We start from the raw sequence: 16,968 nt of genomic DNA, 5'->3' as shown, positions 1-16,968 counted from the left end.
TCTGTTTAGTTAAAGTCTGTGGGCTTTTACGGTGCTTTTCCCAGGGAGGGTCAGTGAGGGGGTATGCATTTTGTGCTCGCTGCATTCTCATTCAGCACATCTGTGGCCAGCGTGAGAAAAACTGGGTTTGCAGAGGGCAGGAGGCTTGGGCTGAATCCCACCCACTGAAGTCACCGTTAGGGACCGGATCTCCGGATCTCGGTGCAAGCCCTGTCTTCTAATCATCTTGTTGCTATGGAGGCACCGTTGGCTCCTGCTTCCAACCGGGAGAGGCAGGTTTCTTCACGGTCTGGACCAGAGGTTAAGATGATCCCTGTCTGGCTCATTGGTGTGAAGGTCAGAGAGATTTTGGCTTTGCAAAGGCCGTGCCCGCTTGCAAACAGTGCTCAGGCACAGCCCTACAGCGAGGGAGAGGCGAACCAGCAGCTCCTTCCAAAATCTCAGCTAAGCAATCACCTTCCACGTACCAAAGCTAATATTTAAGCCATTCACAGTCATTTGCAAGCAGCCCCTCCTGTTAATCAGGATGACCTCTCTGCAAATTTACAAGACGTTTGGTTGATGCCTGTGGTTTTTGTTGCAAGTGCGCTGCTGCTTTGCATCCCCTAAGCAGGTTGCATTCCCGAAATCTGGCCCTGGAGGCTGGCTGGATTCTGGCACAGGGAGATTTGCACTGCAGAGCTTTGTAAGCTGGAGGCCACTGTCAGGAGTGGGGACCTGACTTTTAAAAAATTTAAGTGCATATGCATTTGGACTCCATGCTGATTAATGTCAGGTCTAACAGACACTCAGGAATCTACTGGCAGAGGCTACAATGATTTGAAACTTGGATGAAACACAGTTTGCAAATAGCAGATCTGTCCTAACCCTTTCCTCCCCAGATTTTTTTTTTTTTCAGAAGAGGGGATATGCAGAGACAGAAGTTTTCTATAGAGCAAGGAGAGAAACCAAGAAGTGAATGTGGAGATGCATTTATCTTCTTATCTCTTCTGAGATGCACAGGGTGGTCTATGGACTTCATCTCTGATTTTTCAGTCTCTCCTGGGATTGTGTTCAGCTACCTGAATTGTAGATTTGCTGGGAATTTGTATGGCTGCTGTGAAAGCTTCCTCTGTTTGCAGTCTGGGAAGACAGACCCTGGCAGCGTGGTGGGAGATGACAGGACTGGGGATGAGCGGTGTGGGGACCATGGGGCTGTGAAGAGGGTCAATGGCTGCAACACAGAAGTGTTTTCCCTCCTCCCTTGCAGCAGGTGCCCCTCTCCATAGACTTTCACCCTAATTCCTTCCTGGCAGCGCCACCTGGGTCCTTGATCACCGAGACACACATCCCAGATGATCTGAATTATTTTGGCTTTCAGCCTAGGACCATGTTAGCATCTCAGGAGTTAGGCTGCTTGCACTCACGCTTCAATGCAGAGGCCCTGAGCACTTGATTTTCATGAACCTGTAGGCACCGGAGGTTCCTGAAATCAAGGCAGTAGTCTGACTTGGTAGGGGAAACCACCCTCCCCAGGAGTCTGATTTGTCCTTTTGAACCTGGGCAGCAGCCCTGTTTTAAAGGCAGCAAGGGCTGCAGGGCCAGGGCAAGCCTCACTTATTGGGGAAACTCCTGATTTGCTCTACCTGGGATGAGCCAAAAACGGCAGGAAAGGAAATGGCTGGAAAGATGGGAAGGAAAAGGTGCCATGGCTGTATGCCCAGCAGCAGAAGCTCTGCCCCATACACTGAGGGTCTGCCCCTCCTGCCTGTCAACCCTGCATCTACTAACAGGGCCCTTCCCCAAATATGGGGTATAGAATATTTGCTATATATATAGCAAATATATATATATATTTACTTATATGCTATATATATATATACTTATATGCTATATAAGTATAGCAAATATGGGGTATAGCATAGAAAGGGGGTACAAGATGGAAAGAGTCCTCCTACTGATGGCTTTTTCTCCGTTTTCTCCTCCTCTGGAAAAAGGAGAGATAGAGAGACGGGAGCACAGGGTAGTCTTCTTGGTGGGGTAGGAAAGAGGGAGACTTACAAGAGTAGTGAGGGTGCAGAAGTCCCTCGGGAAGGGGTCTTGGAGGTTGGGGTGAAAAGGGGATCTGCGCTACAAAGTGTTGCAGGGAACAGGTCCCATAGGGCAGTGCAGGGTGGATGTTACTTTCGCAGAAGGGGCTCTGTGAGCTGAAGGAGATCCTGGGGCTGGCCGGGAGGACTCTCACACTCTGCAGGTGCTCTATGCCCTGCTACAGGACCACAGGCTTTGGGGTGTCCTGCACACAGGCAAAGTGGCTGCCAGATGTGGGAAGACTTAAAATCCATCTCTACCAACCTTTTTTCCTCCTTTACTGGGTGTTCAGCTTCTTCCAGCCCTGGCCTCCTGTCTGGACTCAGGGTTAGAGTTGGAGTACTGAATAATGATTCTGTTCCCCTGCACTGGGTTGGTGGAAATAGAGGGAGAAGAGAGAAAAGGAGATAAAAGAAGCAAAACAGCAAGGAGTGTCAGGAGGAAGGGAGGAGGCAGAGCCCAGCTGCCCATGCCAACCTCCAGCCCAGGTGCAGCATGAAGGCTGCACTGAAGCAGCATTCTGGCTCCATTGGGATGGAGAGGGGTGGAAACTCCCTAAAACAGAGATCAGTGGTGTTTGCTTCAGGGAGATGGTTAGAAATCACTGCAGAGGTTCTGCTCAGCTCAGCAGAAGGGCGCAGCGTGGGCAGAAGGCACTGGGAGAGCAGGGTCACAGCTATGTTGTCCCCCACTGTGAGTCACAGCTGGACTCTTCCTGGGGGTTAGGACATCCTGGAGGTGGGGACACCCCCAAACCTAGCATGATGTGAGACTGCAACTTCCCCCAGTAAGATGTGCTGGGACTGGAGATGCTGTGTGGGTTCTCAGCCTTGAAAATGGTTAATAAAAACTAAAACCAAAACCGAAAAGAAAACAAAACAAAACAAAAACAAACCACCACCCAAACCCCCAAATTCCAAATCTTTTCTCTTTTTCTCCCTTTCTCCTTCCCTTCCCTTTTTTTCCAGGTGTTGTTTATGGCCACAGGAGGGAGCTCAAATCCAGACATGGGAGGATTGGCTTGATTTCGGATCCAGAGCCACTTAAACTCTCACTTTTCCTCTAAGCTGGTCCCTGTTATGTTCAGGATCTGGCACCTGCTTGACATTTACTTTGAGTTCCAGAGGACCAGAGACCTAGGATGAGGAGCATTGGATCTGCCCTGAACCTGCTTTTGGTATCGCCACTCTACTTTGTGTGGACCGTGGTCGCTCTGGACCTGGCACAAACTCCCTGCACCACTTTGGTCCAGGGGAAATTCTTTGGGTATTTCTCCTCCTTTGCCGTCTTCCCGTTGAACTCCTCTCTCTGCTCTTGGATTATCCAGAACCCTGACCCTCGGAGGTACACTTTGTACATGAAGATCCTAAAACCTACTGGCATATGTGACCACCAGCACATCCGCACCTACCAGTTCGACTCTTTCCTGGAGTCCACCCGCACTTACCTGGGCATGGAGAGCTTCGACGATGTGTTGAAGCTCTGTGATGGGTCCACCCGCTATGCCTTCCTCCAGTCCAACAAGCAGTTCCTCCAGATGAAGCAGACCGCACCACCAGGGGTGGAGAGTTGGCCTGTGCGGTGGAAGCCCACAAAGGCTCAGGAGCGGGACTTCTCAGTGGAGTACCTTGTGGTGGGCAACAGGAACCCTAGCAAAGCTGCTTGCCAGATGCTCTGCAAGTGGCTGGACGCGTGCTTGGCCATCAGCAGCAGCTCCCACCCATGCGGCATTATGCAGACCCCATGCTCTTGCTCAGGAGGGGAGGTCCTAGATCAGGCCAGCGAGACCCTGGGGCTCACGAGGAAGAAGGAAGACTGCTATAAGGATGGAATTTACTTGGAGAACTGCATGAGCAGCCCCAAGGACAGCAGCGGAGTGGATTTCCTGGGTGAGTGGAGGGCTGCTGGGGGTGTTTGGGAGGGAGGGCTGGTTGGGCTCTCCTCTCCTGGGTCTCACACTGTCCCCATCACCTCCGTGTCCGAGTCTGTAGATGCTTGGTATGAAAACCTTATTTCTTAATTGATATGTAGGTCTGGTAACCTTCGGTGGCTCCTTATGAGCCTGTGACAGGAATTGCAAAGCAGCTTCCCCTAAATATACCCCAAATTGTTTCATTCATTCCCAGGGCTTGTGCCTTGCTTGTTTTACTTCTGCAGCCTCACAGCTGCTGAGAGAAGATTCTTACCTGAGGGTGAGCAGTTTTCCAACATAATTACCGATGTCCTAAAAAAGGCAGGAGCCAAGCTGCCTCCCGAGGCGGGCTGCACTCAGCAACGCTATCAACCATTTTAATTCATGGGGAAATCTTAATTCTCAGGTCTAGTTCAAGGAAAAGGCAACAGAAGACACTCTTATTTTGTTCTCAGCCTCATTTTCCTTTTGGAGGCTTTCAGAAAGAAAACTCACTATGCTGCTTCTGTGGGGTTACTTGGTGATTTGCTGGGACTCATTCCTCAGATATTTCATAACTGTTTTGATGATGATCTTGAGTACGGTATGGGCTGGAAAGGGACTAGGGAGGTGAAAGAGGCATGACAAAAAGAGCTATGAATAAGGGTGAGATGCCTCTGAAGTCTGACCTGGGCACTGGTCTGGGGAAGGAAATGATCCTTCCAGAGATCTGACATGGTATCTGCTGGTGCTACAGTACCGTGCAAAGCAGAAGAGAATCGTGTGTGTGTGTGTGTGTGTCTAAAAGTGAACCCTTTATTTCAGCACCTGTGTCAGATCTGCTCTATGCGTTTATTCTCAGCTCCCATCCCACCTGCCAGCAAGCAGGTTATGTAAAGCAGAGGTGTGATGCTAAATAGGAATCTGGGCAGCTGGGAGGGCAGCCTCCAATTTGGCGAGGTTCAGACCCATGCCTGACCCCCACCCCAGGGTCTCATCTTCTTCAGGTGCTGGACTGAAATGTCCTCTGCCACCAGGAGAAAGCTGTCATCTGTCTGGGTCTGGACTTTGGCTTTTGCAGCCACCCCCAGTCAGGGGGGACTTTCTCAGGGTCGGGGGAAGGAGGCTAAATTTGCTTGCAGTAGGAAGGAGGTTACCAGGCACAGGTCCAAGCTGTGCAGCGTGATTTTCTTGCAGACCGCAGTCTGGCGTTAGCTGAGAGATTAGTATATGATCAGGTACTAGTGCTTTCGTCGGTGTATTTTAGGGGAGATTTTGTTTCTCACTGATCTGTGAATCAATACGTGGAGGCACGCAGCACAGCCATAAATCCTGCAAATTAGTTCTTCAGCCGTGCCTCCCTCCCTGGCTATGAGCACACAGTAATATTCGCTTTCCAGATTTCGGATTTCTTTGCAATGCCCTTTTCTCCTGTGCAAACAGCTTGTGAGGAGTACCGTGTTGGCTGCCTCCTTGGAGTGATGCGAGCTTCATTAAATCATGTGTCATGCCTTGAATTTGCTGATTGGATGATTTATGCATTCAACCCAAGCAGCGTGACCTTTTTCATTGGAACCAAAGGTGAAATTTGAAATGAGATTTTCAACAAATCCTGAAGCATTCAAGCTTAATATTGGCTTTTGTAAAGACCTCTCCTAGTCCAGCTTGAGTGCTTGAATGTTCCCAGAAAATAAATACGAAAGAGGCTCAAAGGTGGCTGAATCAAAATCCTTTTTGGGTGTCAAATATTTGTGAAGAGTGTAGATAATTTTTTGCTGGCTGCTCACAACTGCTTTGTATTGAAAATACAGATTTATCATCTGCACTGGTGGGATGCCATCTACATGGAAACGATGCTTGCAGGGTGCCCGGCCTCCCCATGTGCTGCTCTGTCTGTCACTGTGTCTGTTTTGATTTTTGCAAAGGCTTGATCAGGAAGATGGAGGCGAGATCCAGTTTGGGCAGAGAGCCAGCAATCCCTTAACAGCATTTTGTGGGTGGAATATTTTGATAGGGTTCCTGATTTCCAAGTGCTGATGCTGGTTATTTGGTTATTGCTGTCGTTGTTGTCCTGATTGTATTTGTAGCATTTTTTTTTGCTTACAAGCCTTTTTTTCCTTTTCTCGCCCCCCACCTCCCACCAGCCCCTTGCTGCTTCCTGAGTCATTTGTTGTTTCTGGACCTGTCTTGACACTTCTGCCTTTGAACAAGGGTACATTTATGTGTTGTACTAATCTAGTTTGATGATTTTCAAGGCACACAAGGAATTGTCAGATCCCAAAATGTGGAGCCTGACTTCCCCTGATGTGCCTTTTCTATACCTTGGATTTTTCCAAAGGAAATGGACGGGTGCAGATCTACAGAGGCTACAATGAGATGCTGCCTCGGAAGCAGCTGTGCTTTGGCTCACAGTCTGTGGGTGAGATCCCTTTGAAAAAGTTCACTCCCTGTCCCTGGGCACTGGTATGCTGAAAGACGAGAGCACACCTACTTGGCTGTGTGCTAGATTAGGTGGTGTCTGAAGACACTCAAGAGCAGGCTGAGAATAGATCTGTTAGGCTGAACATTGGCTTTGGTGGCCAAAGAGCAGAGCTGGGAGTTGAACTTCTGCTACTGACCCTGACCACAGATCTCCTGGCCACAACTGAGAAGTGTGCACACTGACCCTGTTGCTCCAGGGCTACTGGGTCACTCAAGGAACCAAACTGACAGCCTGATTTCACTCAAGGGCAATGAGTTTACACTTGGTTCAGGTACATAGGGATGTTTCTGGTCATTTATGAGGGACTTCACAAACTAATTCTGCCAAAATGACCCTGCCTTGTCTGCAGCATCTGCTTTTCAATGTCTGGAGGTAGGAAAGACCACTCCAAATTTGTTTCCCAGGTTTAGTGAGACACCCTCTTTGCACTTGCTGTCCCACACAGACATTGCAAAGGTTACAGCAGGCGGTGGTGGGAAGAATCTGTCAGGGTATAGAGACTGCAGGAGATATTTCGGTGTCTTGCTGCACATGGAACTTTTCCTTGTTATCAGCAAGACAAGCTTGGAAATGTATTGGCGGCAGCAGCTCCCCCCTCACATTTCCCATCCCTGCTGCAGCGATGTTCAGCTGCTACTCCTGGAAGGCTTGAACAGGGGATTTTTGCTAGGACAAGACAATTCAACAGGGGAACTATTTTTGGCCAGCATCAGGTCTCCCTTGGCTGATGCGGGCAACATGGGAAAAATGTGGCAGCTGGTTCTAGGTCCTGACGTTTAGAGGCTAACACTCTTTCAAGAATGCAAGTTGGCATTCCTGCAGTAGGGTCCCACACCAGTTTTGGGTAGGACACCAGGGAGCTGAAGATGGGAAAGCTTCCTGAAACGCTGGGCATTGGGACTTCATGGTCTGAAACCCTAGTGACCTTCCCAAACATGAGCTGGCTTCACTGTAACCAGAGCTAGAGCTTTAAAAGGGACACGGATGTGACACTGTAATGAGAGAAGGTTAAATGTCTGCTTAAGTGCTGTGCTGAGTTAGGCACTTAATGAATGTCTAATTAGTCTTGTCTCCACATAATCTGTTCCTGGAAGGCCGTTGCAATGCTGTCACATCTTGATAGCCCAAAGAGATAACCAGAATGCTCTGGTCCTTTTGCTCCACATATCCCTATCTTGGAGGGGTCCAAGATGCTGACTGCAAAACAGGGTTAAATGTGTGTCCCTGAAATATATTATTTGCTCTTTGGTACAGTAAATGGCTCCAGGGCTGGAGGGTTTTTTATGATGAACGAGTCTGATTGATTTCATGTCTTGACCAGAGAATTTCACTAATGCATTCCAACTAAAAATCTTGAAACTGAGATTTAAATGGACTTTCTTAATTTTCAGAAAATGGAATCAAAATATTGCTAGTCTGAAATACTGGGGATTTTCCTGCCTTTTCTGTTAATCTTTTCCATTCATTTGTTGTCCCTTTTGCTCTGAACAAATGCAGACCCTCCCTCCTCACACATGCTCATCACTTAAATTCTTTTTGTTAGTGGTGTTTCACCTTCCAGCCTGTAGATGTTTTTCTACCTCTGTCTGCTAGATCAAGAAGTCTCTACGTTCTCTGTTGTTTGGAGATGCATTTATAGGCACATGAACAAGTTGCTTCTTAACCTCTGTTGCATTAAGCAAGCTGAACTCCATAAATCTCTCAGTGCTGGACACATCCTCCAAACCTCAGTTGCTGTTGGGAAGCTTTGCTTCATGCTTCTCCAGTTCTGCTGGCCAAAACATGATGTCTCCTCAGCAGGGATGAGCTTCTGCCTGGACTTAGGGCTGAGTGACTGCTGAAGGGGGTCTATGGTGTAGAAGAGGAGCCAGAGGCATCTCTATGCAAATGAATCAACTGCCATCCTCCTGCTGCAGGAATCTTGTTGTATGGCAGAGCTCTCCTCCCTTTGAATCTCCCCCAGGGCAGAAATAACTTTATAAGTAATTTCTTGTGTTTGTGGTGAGCTTTAGTGACCATGAAGGCTCAGAGATTGCTCAAGAGCTGTGAGGAATTTTGCCCAGGGGCAGGCTCTCAAACCTATCCTTGCCTTCAGCTCCTTCTTAGGACACAGGCTCTACTCCTCCAGCAAGAGTCCCCCAGGCACAAACAGCAGCTGAGCTTGCAGAGAAACGTGTTTAGCTTTGGATTTGCCTTGGTTTGGTTTTGCATTTGCCAACCAAATGGCAAAGGGAGTTTGGATGGGTACATTTTCATTGCCTCTCCTTCCTTCTGGCACGGATTTATTGAGTGTGCTTGGGGAAGGTGTGCTGCTTTCCAGCTCCTCACTTCTCCATCTGTGTTTGCCCCTGCTGTCTAGTCTGTACATCCTTGAGAGCAGAGTGTGGATACAGTGAGAGATCACCAGCAAAACACGGGGCAAGGAAAGGCTGGTTTCAGCTCATGTGTAAAATTTTCCTGTATTACCCTGCTAAAATCACAGGGGGTTGTGTGTGACTTCTTTAAGTCCAAACCTCAGCAGCTGTGAACAAGGGCTGACACTACTTCACAGCTCCTGGAGAAGGAGGTTGAACAGACCCTGGCACCTGGCAAACAGGACACCTTGTCTCCTGCAGTGAGTCCCTGCTGGACCCAATGTCTCTTGCATGCAGTCTGTAGGGTGTTTTATGGATGATACAAGTGTGGGTAACTCCATCATGGGTGCTGAAAAGGGGGTTTCTAACTCAGTTTAAACACTCAGATCTCTATGACCTGCACAAGTCCTGCCTGGCCCACTGCTTTACTGTGGGGTCATTAAAGACTTTAAAATTAGAATAGAATAGAATAGAATAGAATAGAATAGAATAGAATAGAATAGAATAGAATAGAATAGAATAGAATAGAATAGAATAGAATAGAATAGAATAGAATAGAATAGAATAGAATAGAATAGAATAGAATAGAATAGAATAGAATAGAATAGAATAGAATAGAATAGAATAGAATAGAATAGAATAGAATAGAATAGAATAGAATAGAATAGAATAGAATAGAATAGAATATTTTCAGCTGGAAGGGACCTGAAACAATCATCTAGTCCAACTGCCTGACCAGTTCAGGGCTGACCAAAAGCTAAAACATGTTATTAAGGGCTTTGTTAACCAAATGCCTCCTAAACACTGACAGGCTTGGGGCTTTAAACCACCTCTCTAGGAAGCCTGTTCCAGTGTGTGACAATCCTCTTGGTAAGTAAATGCTTCCTAATGTCCAGTCTAAACCTCCCTGGTGCAGCTTTGAACCGTTCCCATGCATCCTATCACTGGATCCTAGGGAGTATTAGGCATGAGCGTAAGAGTACTGGGGTCCTCTCAGTGGCAGAGCAGAGATTTCCCGTGTCCGCATCACCGTTACAGCACTAAATTCACTCGTGCATGCATCTGCATGGAGATGTCCTATTTAGGAGATGCGGGAGGGACTAAAATGAGAAAAATAAAGTGATTGTGAACCCAACAGCTTGTGGACATGATCACAATGCAGAAACATCAGCAATTATGGTCTGAATGAGCTATTGTTGTAGCAGGGAGACCAAAGGTGGAATTTACATCCAGTTGCTGAGGGAGTTTCACAGGCAACTACTCCCATTATTGCTGTGAGGGGACCTTTATGGGTAATTTAATGAGTGGCAGCCTGGTGAAAGGCTCAGATTTTCAGTTTTGCTTTTTTTTTTTTTTTTTTTTTTTTTTAATTTGCCATTGTTTAACATCCTCTCATATTCAGGACCCATAGCAGCAACCCCAAAATGTTTTCTGTGGGAATACAGGGTGAAATTTAGATTCAGGGAAACAGACACCAGATTCAAAATCATCACATCTGCAGTGTAGTTTTACAACTGTAACTGCTGAATATGAGAATGAGGATGCTAATGTCTCAGAAGGGAGGGTACACAAAAATAGTCCTGACCCTTTTTACCACCCACCCTGAATATCTGGTGTATTTAGGTGATGGGAGCAGGCTGAAAAATGGAAAACATTGTCTTTCCAAGGGGAACTGGATCCACAGAGTTTTTCAGGTGTCTGATTCTCCTTTGCAGTGCCTGACCTCCATGGGTTTCCCTGTCAGTGAGCTCTCTGACCTGACAGATCCTGTCTTTCATGATGGATACAGCTCTGGGGTTTCTCTCAGGTTTCCTTGAAAGGGAGCTTTCTCTTTTTCAGTGCTGGTTTCCTCTATCCAGATGCAGTTCCCAAAAACTTTGGGTGAAGCCAGGACTTAGCAGAGATGACACTTGGTCCTTCTGCCTCAGAAATCTAGCAGGCAACAGATCCTGGATGGGAGAAGGGCTCTGATCTTTGCCTAACATGCAGGGAATAGGGGCTTAGCAGGGTTGACAGCTTATCCATGAGAACTCTGAGAGTGGACGTGGGTGCTCTAAGCCACAGCAATGTCTTCCCATGTTGGGCAGAGCAGTAGATTTCATGCCTCTTCCAGAGCATCCATATCACCTCTGTAACTCATTTCCCAGATTTTCCTTTTCCCTTCCTGATAATCAGCAAAATTTTGTAACATCTATGGGTGCTGATTCTGTCTCCTGTGAGCCCATCATCTCTCAAGACAGCACTGAAGCAAGCCTGGCTAAATAGGCTGGAAAAATTGTTTTGGGTTCTCAGCAGGTAGCATTTAGAGTGGCTCTGTGACACTTTAACCTGGGAATGATTCAGAAACTCTGTGTCTCTGGGGTGGCTCTGCCAATGTCACCTCTAGTCATTGAATGTCAGAGTAGTACACGCTTTTGTTGGTCTCACTGCAGACAGCAATCTGATACTGATATCCTACATTTCAGCCTTCCAGCAGGATGAGACAACCAGCCTAGGAAAGGACGTCCTTTAGCACATCATCAGAATTGCAGATCCGTTTAGTTTTGATATATTTCTTTTTGTTCCCTGGCTGTAGTTTTGATAAAGCAATAATTGCCACACACCTCATTAAGCTCAGTGCTCTCAATAGGACTTGAGAGGTCCATGCCATCAAACAACCAGTTACTGACTTGGGATATTCCCAGTGTTTGCAAGCAATAAGAAAGGGAAGGGACCTGCAGGGGTGAAAGTTGCAACTCCAGCCTCCTGAAGAAACTGGGCTGCCCTGGCAGGCTGCTTTATCCCATTTCTGGGACAGTTTGAGCTGTGTTCTCCTTGCAATAAATGGGCTTTGGTCTGCTCAAACACCAGCAAGCAATGGGGAACAGGCACAGAGAAAAGAATCCTAAAGCACAGGGGTGAAATCACCATCAAATAGAAGGGACTCTGATCCCTCCCTGTGTCCTACAGCAGAAACAATATTACTGGTGTAGGTCCTTAGCTTTGTCACCTTGCCTGGATGAAGATGGGGATGCCTTGGTCTCTACCACTCTGGATGTTTGTTGATTTTATTTTTTATTTTTTTTTTCTGGATGGAAGTTGACACTTTCCTGCTTGTTAGTTTTGCGGGAAGGGGTTTGGGTATATTTGTGTTGAAGGAAGGCAGTGAAATTTGATGTATGGTACTGAAAGCAGGAGAAACAGCTAAGAGCATGAATGCTTTCTCTACTTGATTTCACGGGTCCTGCTCCTGACTCTGAAGACCAAATGACCAAAATGGCCCCTTGGCTCTTGTGGAGACCCTGGAACTGATGCAGAAGAGGACCTACACAGATTTTCTGCTTCAGGATCTACTGGAGGCGGGGATAGGACCTGGGGTACGGTAACTTCATCATGTATCCCTGTGCCTCCTGCTCCCCCACATTAAACCTAGCCACACAAAAAGCTTTATTCAATGATCTGTGTGCATTTCATATGCAGACCTATATGATGTCCCATGTGCCTGCTGGATGAAATCAAGGTCTAGTTTTGATGTCCCCTTCCCATAACTTGACTCTGTTAGCTGATTTCAACTAAACTTGCTGGTGTGACCAAGACCATAAACCAAATGCCATTTCTACTAATTCTGTGGTTGGAAGTAGAAGTGTGGAAGAAATGCATTGCAGGGCAAGTGCCATGGGGAAGACCACAGTGCAGGTTCAGGTTGGTCATCAGAGACCTCCTTAAAGGCCCAGCCTATAGCCCAGAAGGGGAAGGAAGCAGCTTGGTTGTACACAGGACTTCTTGGCTTTGAAGTCAGTGCCCTATGGGGAAACCAAGTTAAAAGATAGGGACGCTGTGCATGTGCATCTTCTCACCAGCAAAACAGTCCTAGTGTAGGGAGCTGCCAGGGGAGAGGCAGTCCAGTCCCCATGAACAATTCCAGTCCATGAGGATGGTACCAGTTGTGCTCTAGGTGCCTAATTAGCCTGGGATTGGGCCTAAGCTCCTGTCTGGGTTTCAGATAGCATAGATTTGATTTTCTTGTTAGTAGCTGGTGCAGTACTGCATTTTGGATTTGGTGTGAGAATAATGCTGATAAAAGATGTTTCTAGTTTGGCTAGGTAATGTTTATACTAAGTCAAAGACCTTTTGGTTTCTCTGGCCTTGCCAGCAAGCAGGCTGGAAGGGCACAAGAAATTGGGAGGGGACACAGCCAGGACAGTTGATTTGAACTGGACAAAGGGATATTCCGTACCACAGAACATCATGCTTGCTATATAAACTGGGGGCAGTTGGCTGGAGCTTGCCCATAGCTGCTCGGAGACTGGCTGGGTATCAGTCTGAAGGTGGTGAGCAATTGTACTGTGTATCACTTGGGTTTTATCCCCCTTCCCCTTGGATTTTATTCCTCTCTCCTTCTCCTTCCTTTTCATTATAATTTTTATTGCTGTTATTAGTATTATTGTTTTGATTTTATTTTATTTCCGTTATTAGATTGCTCTTATCTCAACTCCCGCATTTTATGTTCCTTCCCAATTCGCCTCCACACCCCTTGATGGGGAGTGAGGGGCTGCCCAGTGCTTAGGTACTGGCTGGGGTTAGACCATGACAGCTCTCTAAAGTCAGTGGGCTAGTAATCTCTGCAGAGCTGGACTAAGGAGACATTTGCACCAGAATTCCAGTTGTGGACATGTGCTTGAAAAGATGTCACTGTCATACCTAGCAGTAAAGCACCCAGGCAGAAGAACCAGGACTGCTATTTACAGCTGGACTTGTTCAGTATTTCTTCTGTCCTGTTTACATGGGTCAGTTAAAGGAACAGCAATAAAACTGACTGATGACAATTAATTTCTGCCCACAAAACCTCTCCTCCTCATACCCCTTCCTCCTCCTTTGTTTGGTTTGCTGGCTTTATGTTTTTTTGTGGGCTGTTTTGGTTTTGTGGTGGGCTTTTTTTTTTGTTTTTCTTTTTGGGTTGTTTTTTGTTTGTTTTTTTTTTTATATATATATAAGTTTTTTAATTACAAAGCTTCCTGCTGTTCTGTGTACTTTTTGCTAAGCATTGGACAGCACATGTTTCAGGGAGATCTGCTGGGTTTGGAGTGACTAACTTGGGAGCAGCCCCGTGAAGTTGTGTTTGATGGGTAGCCACGTACTCAATCTGTGGATGCTGCAACCAAATTGTGAAGAGTCGGCACCAGCCCCAGCATTGGCCTGCCAGGGTGATTAAGCCTAGAGGTGTTTCTGATGTTTTCATCACAACCCAGCATTGCAGCATCTAAACCTGTCTGACCATCTTCCTCACAGAATGAGATTCTCAGCCTTGTTAGCCTCCCCAAACCCTCCTCTCCCATGTCTAGATTTTAAATCCTGGGAGTACCTTCTTTAATTGGATTGAAATTAAGCTAGCTATGGTGCATTAGGGTCAGCCAGGATCAACGGGTGGTGCTGTGACTTGAGATCGGTAACATCATAACAGGAAGGCAGACCGCGAGGAGCAGCAGAGCTGCTAAAAAAAATGACTGGGTTGCCGGGAGGGGAGGCGGGGGGGATTGGTACTTGCTGAAGAAGAAAAGATGCCAGGACCAGGACAGTCCCCAGGTAACTATAGAGAGGTATTTAAAGAGATTGCTTTTCATGCTTCTGTGCTTTTGGGCCATGGAGGAGCTCAGGAGACCCCTTCAGGGAGCTCAGCCACCTGCCCCCGCAGACAAACCACAGCTGAGGAGCCATCAAGGAGAACAACAGACCTCAGGGGAGAGCCACGATGGAGCCCACCAGCTGTCAGGGCAGGGATGGCTTTTCTCGCTCAGCAGCTCTTGCATGCACAATGCCACTCTGCGCAGTCCCTTCCCTCCTACCAGCCCTTGTGTCCCTGCCCCATGGGCAGTTCAGCAGTGCTGCGTTTTGAGCCTATTGTCATCAGAGCCAGTGACAAGTTTGGTGGGAGTTTTACCTTGGCATAGTTTGGTGCCTTTTACTTGCTGCAGGGCAGAGGAAGACAGTAGTTAAAAACTTTTACAAGCCCTTAAACGCAATGTCCCACTTTCCTGAGCCTGACGTATTGGCCCCAAACTTGCCAGTAGGGAGGGCAAGGTGGCATGCTGTCCCTTTTGCTCTTAAAAATAGGGCTTTGTGAACAGTCAAAAGGATGAAGCCTGATCTCCTACCATGTGAAGTCCTGTATTGCTCTTTTGTGACAAGGCCAGCTCCTCTTGTTGCTGCTCATATACCAATACTTCATGACCCTCATCTTCCACCAGTGCCTTCCTCTGGGGTTGTCCCACCACCAAGACCTTTCTGGGTTATTTAGTCATTTTCTGGACAGGAGTTAACACATCTGGACCATTTCTCATCTGGATGGTGTGCCAAATAAACCAGATAACTGCTGTACTGCTATTTTTTTGGTGAGTGGGATCACTTAGGATGACTCATGCTCATCAGATATCTTCATGGATGGAGCATCTTTGGGGTGAGACTGGCCTCAAACATCAGAAGCTGAAGGAATATAAATCAGGCGGTGATCACCTTTCTTTGGGGAGCTGCCTGGGAAGGAAACCTGGGCTGGTGTTTCAGTGGGTGCCCTGGGACCTCTCCCGCATGGTCCCACTACAGCCATTGGGTTAGCCTGGCTTTGGGGTTGCTTTCCTCCCTGGGGTTAAAGATGTTTCTGCACTGGGTGGTGAAGGCAAAGGGACACATGGAAAGCGAGCACTATCCCAAGAACAGAGCAAGGGGAGAGACACCAAGTCTGCAATATGTGTTGGGTAACAAAGACAATGTTGATCCATGGGGCTTCAGTCCCTCCAGAGAACAGCAGTGGGTTCTTGGAGACACACGTCACTGCCCCAATGTACTTTTTAGGAGAGGAAGTAGCCACTAACTCTGCATGTTGCAGACATGGGTGAATATGTGAAACATCTAATTAATTCTGCCCCTAGAAATCACTCCTTTACCTGCTCCAATGTGATTTAATTCATGTTTCATTTAGGTTTTACTTCCAGCTGAACATACTGCAGGTCTAAAGTGGGACAGGTAGAAAAAGGCAACAGCCTCTTGTCTGGGCTCACCAACTGCTTTTCTGCCTGAGGCAGGGGCCTCCTGAAGTGGTGTGATGGGCACTTGATGATGTGTGCTTGTTGGAGGGAAGCATCTGTCGGAGTGGAAGCCCTTTGAGTACAAGCCCACCATACACTAGCCTTTCCCACAACCTCGGGGCAGCTCTGCAGCATCCCCCTTGGTATGCAATGCCAGAAGCAGCTGGTGTGTAGGTCACAGCCCTGGGGAAACATCTGGGTCACACAGCAGGAGTGGGTCTTACCCTCTAGAGCAGGGCCGGGTAGGTAGGGGTGGGCAGGAGGCCTTGGGAGAAATGCCATACATAACACTGGAGGCTTCAAAGGTTTGTAGAGGGGTATTTATTTTGCACCTTTTGTCTCTCATTCAGAAGTGAGCTCCCCTCAGTGAGCAACGGCTGCAGAAGGGCAGGCACAGAAGTCAAAAAAGCACTTCTTAATACTTCAGCAGGAGAAGAAAGAAGTTAAAAGGTGATAAGGAAGAGCCAGGAGCAGCAGTTATAAAATGTGAATGGTGTAGCTGGGTTTTCCTGGCTTAACTGAGAGCTTGCATCAACAGGGGATGAGGAGGGAGCAGAGGAGGCAGCAGTCAGCAAGCCTCTATCCCTCTGCAAGGGTGCAGCCATGAGCCTGCAGCACAGCCAGACCTGACAATCTGTCCATGCTTCACCTGGCTGTGTCCCACTGACCTGGTGTGAGAGGTGCAGCCACACTCTTTGGCACCAGAAATGCAAAATCTCCCCCACCTCCTGCTCTACTCTATCCCTCAGCAAGCTGAAACACACATGTCTGTCCATGCACAGGCAGGTCCTGTCCAGAGATGTTTGGACAGACAGACAGTGGCACCAGCACGCCTCTCCATCCATGCATGTCTGCAGTCAGATGCACATATCCACAGGCTCAAAACATGCACTCACAAAGAGATCTATATACAAGCACAGGCTCATGAGCGAGTATAGATGGATGCCCAAGTGTGAATGTACATGGACATATGCCTGCACACAACAGCATAACACCACACAGAGCTGGTAGATTTACAAATGGGCAGGAATGTACCTGCATGTATATGCAAACCTGACAAGCAGATGTACGTGCTCTGCAGTGGATACACACTCATGTAAATGAGTCTGCAAA

At 47.5% G+C, this 16,968-nt stretch overlaps 1 protein-coding gene across 5 annotated transcripts in view; it reads left to right on the top strand.

Annotated features, from left to right (window-relative positions):
- ADGRB1 (adhesion G protein-coupled receptor B1) overlaps positions 1-16,968 on the top strand; it is a 294,612-nt gene that overhangs the window by 83,540 nt on the left and 194,104 nt on the right. For all 5 annotated transcript variants that reach the window (XM_037381503.1, XM_037381502.1, XM_037381500.1 and 2 more), the window contains exon 2: positions 3,039-3,959. In XM_037381503.1, coding sequence (XP_037237400.1) covers positions 3,212-3,959 — 748 coding nt within the window. In that variant the 5' untranslated portion in view covers positions 3,039-3,211. The remainder of the gene's footprint in view (positions 1-3,038; positions 3,960-16,968) is intronic.

The sequence above is a fragment of the Falco rusticolus genome, chromosome 3 (genome assembly GCF_015220075.1).
Source record: "Falco rusticolus isolate bFalRus1 chromosome 3, bFalRus1.pri, whole genome shotgun sequence".
Taxonomy (NCBI): domain Eukaryota; kingdom Metazoa; phylum Chordata; class Aves; order Falconiformes; family Falconidae; genus Falco; species Falco rusticolus.
Note: the sequence above shows the minus strand (reverse complement) of the source record. Positions and strands in the feature narration are given on the sequence as shown.